Source organism: Misgurnus anguillicaudatus, chromosome 24, assembly GCF_027580225.2.
Source record: "Misgurnus anguillicaudatus chromosome 24, ASM2758022v2, whole genome shotgun sequence".
Lineage (NCBI taxonomy): Eukaryota > Metazoa > Chordata > Actinopteri > Cypriniformes > Cobitidae > Misgurnus > Misgurnus anguillicaudatus.
Window position 1 is genome coordinate 7827190 of NC_073360.2, and position 3382 is coordinate 7830571.

Sequence of the window (3382 nt, forward strand, 5' to 3'; positions counted from 1 at the left end):
GTTAAAAAAATAATTTGAACTTGTTTTCTTTGCAGTAAGCCTATTCAAGGAATCTTTTTGTATCCTGAATTTTTTCAGGAATATGTCAGTCGCCAACTAAGCTCAAACGACAGTGCTGAGCTAAGCTGCTGTCGAATCAAAACACACTAAACACACTACACAATCAGAACTCGTTTCGCATTTCTGAAGGAGGAACTTCATAGAACAAGGAAGACATCAGCCCGTTTTTTGGACAGGGAAAACAGCGCTATACAGATAAGTAAATTGTATAAAAAATACAGCTTTTTTTAAACACAAAATATGAAGACATTTTATATTACACACCATTTACACAATCATTGCTTAAAAAACACAGGAAAATGGGAACTTTAAGTTGTTATTAGAAGACATTTTATAAGGAACAGGTGCGCTTTGGTTTTGAAACTCGACAGAACTTATCACCAAAGAGCTATGAGGCATGTTCATTGTTAAAAAAACAATAAAATAATAAGGGGAAAACAAAAGAAATAAAAGAAATTTCAAGCAATTATCAAAAACAAAGTTGCAGTTTAAGTAAGGACCTGGTTTCTGCCTGTACTTTATATTATAAATGTATTTAACAAAAAATTTCCAATAAAACAAAGTTATGGCTTGTATCTGCATTTCTTGTTTTGCCTCAAAATGCACATTTTTTTTCACATATATTTCCTAATTAAACCAAGGCTAGCCCTGGCTTAAACTAATCCCTGTCCGGGAAACCACCCCATAGTGTATACTAGAGAAGCAGTATGAGTGGAATGATATGAATGGAGAGTAAATGTTTTATTTTGCTTTTGTCTTCATCAGGACTCAAGTTATCCATGGAGTTCACAACCGTACAGACAGGGGTCACGGACACAAACTCCAATCAGACCACTCGAAATCTCTCATCAGATGGCTGTTCACTTGAAAGTTCTCTGATGAAAACAGTGTTTCCCATTCTCTACAGCATTCTCTTTATCCTGGGCCTGTCTCTGAATGGCCTGGCAGCATGGGTCTTCCTCAGGATCCCCAGCAAATCTTACTTTATCATCTACTTAAAGAACATCGTTGTGGCCGATATTATCATGACTCTCACTTTTCCTTTTAAGATCCTCAGCGACACGAACGTAGCATCCATAGGGACACGTGTCTTCGTCTGTCGCGTTTCATCCGTGCTGTTCTACCTCACTATGTATATCAGCATTCTGTTTATTGGCCTGATAAGCCTTGATCGCTGTAGAAAGACCATGTGGCCTTCTGCCGGCACCAGCAAGAGACGCCTACGGTACAGAAAGCTCCTCTCAGGCTTCATATGGGCCTCGCTCTTGGCTCTTTGCCTACCAAACATGATTTTGACTAGTCGTACGAACACTTCGGCTCGCTTTAAGTGCAGTGACTTGAAGACACAGATGGGAGTACTATGGCATAAGGTGGTCATATATGTTTGCCAGGTGATCTTCTGGGGAAACCTGATAGTTGTGATAATATGTTACGCTCTAATTTCAAAAGAGCTTTACAAGTCTTACGCTCGAACCAGATCTCAAAATGCAGTGAGCCAGGGACAGCAGAAGAAATCCAGTATACAAGCTAACATCTTCCTTGTATTGGCCGTCTTCATCATTTGCTTTGTACCTTACCATTTTGCCCGAGTGTCGTACACCAACAGCCAGACAAGAGGACAGATGTTTAACTGCCAGGAGAAGTTGTTATTGTTCCTGTTGAAGGAGAGCACGCTGTGGCTTTCCTCTCTCAATGCTATGCTGGATCCACTCATCTACTTCTTTCTCTGCAAGTCTTTCAGGAGATCTCTCTTTAACACTCTCAGTATCGCTCCTGGATGCTGCAGAGATCTCAGGACAGACACAGTCAGCACATGACTGGGTAATATACAGACATGATAGAGAAACTTCAGAAAAGACAGAACAATCTCTTATAATACAATAGTGGCAGTGATTTATAATGCAGCCATATATGAAGAGTTTGGTTCCAAAACGCAATAAATACATTTTGACAAACGTGTTTTCTATACCCAGAAAGTGACAAGATGAAAACCACTATTTTCTGTTACAAACTTTCACATAGCATCTTTAGGTTATAAAAACATAAAAATTTCAAATCCATAACTTGATTTTCAAAGATTTATTATAAAAACAAATTCTTTTTTCCACAAAATGTTTGCCATTTTATATTCATTAAGTTGAACAGTTGTACACACTGATTAAAAAAAAACATTAATGGCATTAACCAAAACACGTACTTTGTCATATTAAGAACACTGTCATTGCTGCGGTTATACTTGACGTCGTCGCTTAAAATTTTTCACAGCAATCATTTGAAAAATGTTTTGGTCCTGCTCTATTTTCGTTGACTTAAATAATGTAAAGTTTTTCATAAGATCCCCTGGGGTCAATGTGTTAGCATGACAGAAGCTTGATGCTGTCGGGAGAACATGCAACCATCTCTCGAGTGCCTTTCGCGTAAATTATTAGATGTTGATGGCTTACATTTCTTTCCCGTCACAGAAAACCACCACACGTTTATCAATGCCATTAAAGTATTATTTTGTTTGTTTGTTTGTTAATCACAAAGTACAAAGTTGATGAGGAAAACAAGGATTCCGTGTACTCAACGCGCCGCCATTGTTTGTTTACATTGCGTGAAATGGTGCGCTCTAATTTGTGGAGCGGATTTATTGCATTCTGTAAAAAAGGAGGACTGCCGTTTATTGCGTTTTGGGAAAAAAGGGAGAAAAGATGACAGAATAACACGGCGGATATTGTATTTTGCGTAAAATTTAGAATTTGCTTTTAAGTACAGCCATGATATAATACAGATTTTGGCAATAACTCATTTTTAAAAAAAATTGCGTTTATCGCGTTTTGGAACCAAATGTTTATTCTGAGAAAGAATGTCATAATCATCTGGGTTTAAACTGACTTATACTTTGTTAAAGCTACATGAACAATCTCATGACACAAAAAAAATGCATTTATTAAAAGTTTATTTTTTGAAGTACTGATGTTTATTGTACTGCTTTTAATAATGCTAATTTAATGAAAACAATAAATTGTAATCATCAATAATTAAGAACCATTGAGAATCACATTAATGCAGTGTTCTTCACTCCCAACCCTGGAGAGCCGGTGCCCTGCAGAGTTTAGCTCCAAACTTAATCAAACACACCTACCTGTGATTTTCTAGTGATCATGAAGACATTGACATTGACATTGCAGGTGTGTTTGTTTAAGGTTGGAGCTAAACTCTGCAGGGCACCGGCTCTCCAGGGTTGGGAGTGAAGAACACTGCATTAAAGTAAAACATTTGAATTATAGTAATGTGATATTTTTAATGTAAAAAAAAAAAATTCTAACATCATTTCATC

The 3382-nt window shown here is 37.2% G+C and overlaps 1 protein-coding gene across 1 annotated transcript; it reads left to right on the top strand.

The window, feature by feature from the left end:
* Positions 1 to 365: 365 nt before the first annotated feature.
* Positions 366 to 3089, top strand: LOC129437540 (P2Y purinoceptor 12-like). The gene has a single exon (XM_055195739.2). It carries the CDS (start codon positions 786 to 788, stop codon positions 1875 to 1877), a length of 1092 nt encoding a protein of 363 aa, XP_055051714.2. The 5' UTR covers positions 366 to 785; the 3' UTR covers positions 1878 to 3089.
* The last annotated feature ends 293 nt before the right edge of the window (positions 3090 to 3382 follow it).

What these genes read in the sequence shown, in the direction of transcription:
- LOC129437540 (XM_055195739.2), top strand. Translation starts at nt 786, where the DNA reads ATGGAGAGTAAATGTTTTATTTTGCTTTTGTCTTCATCAGGACTCAAG.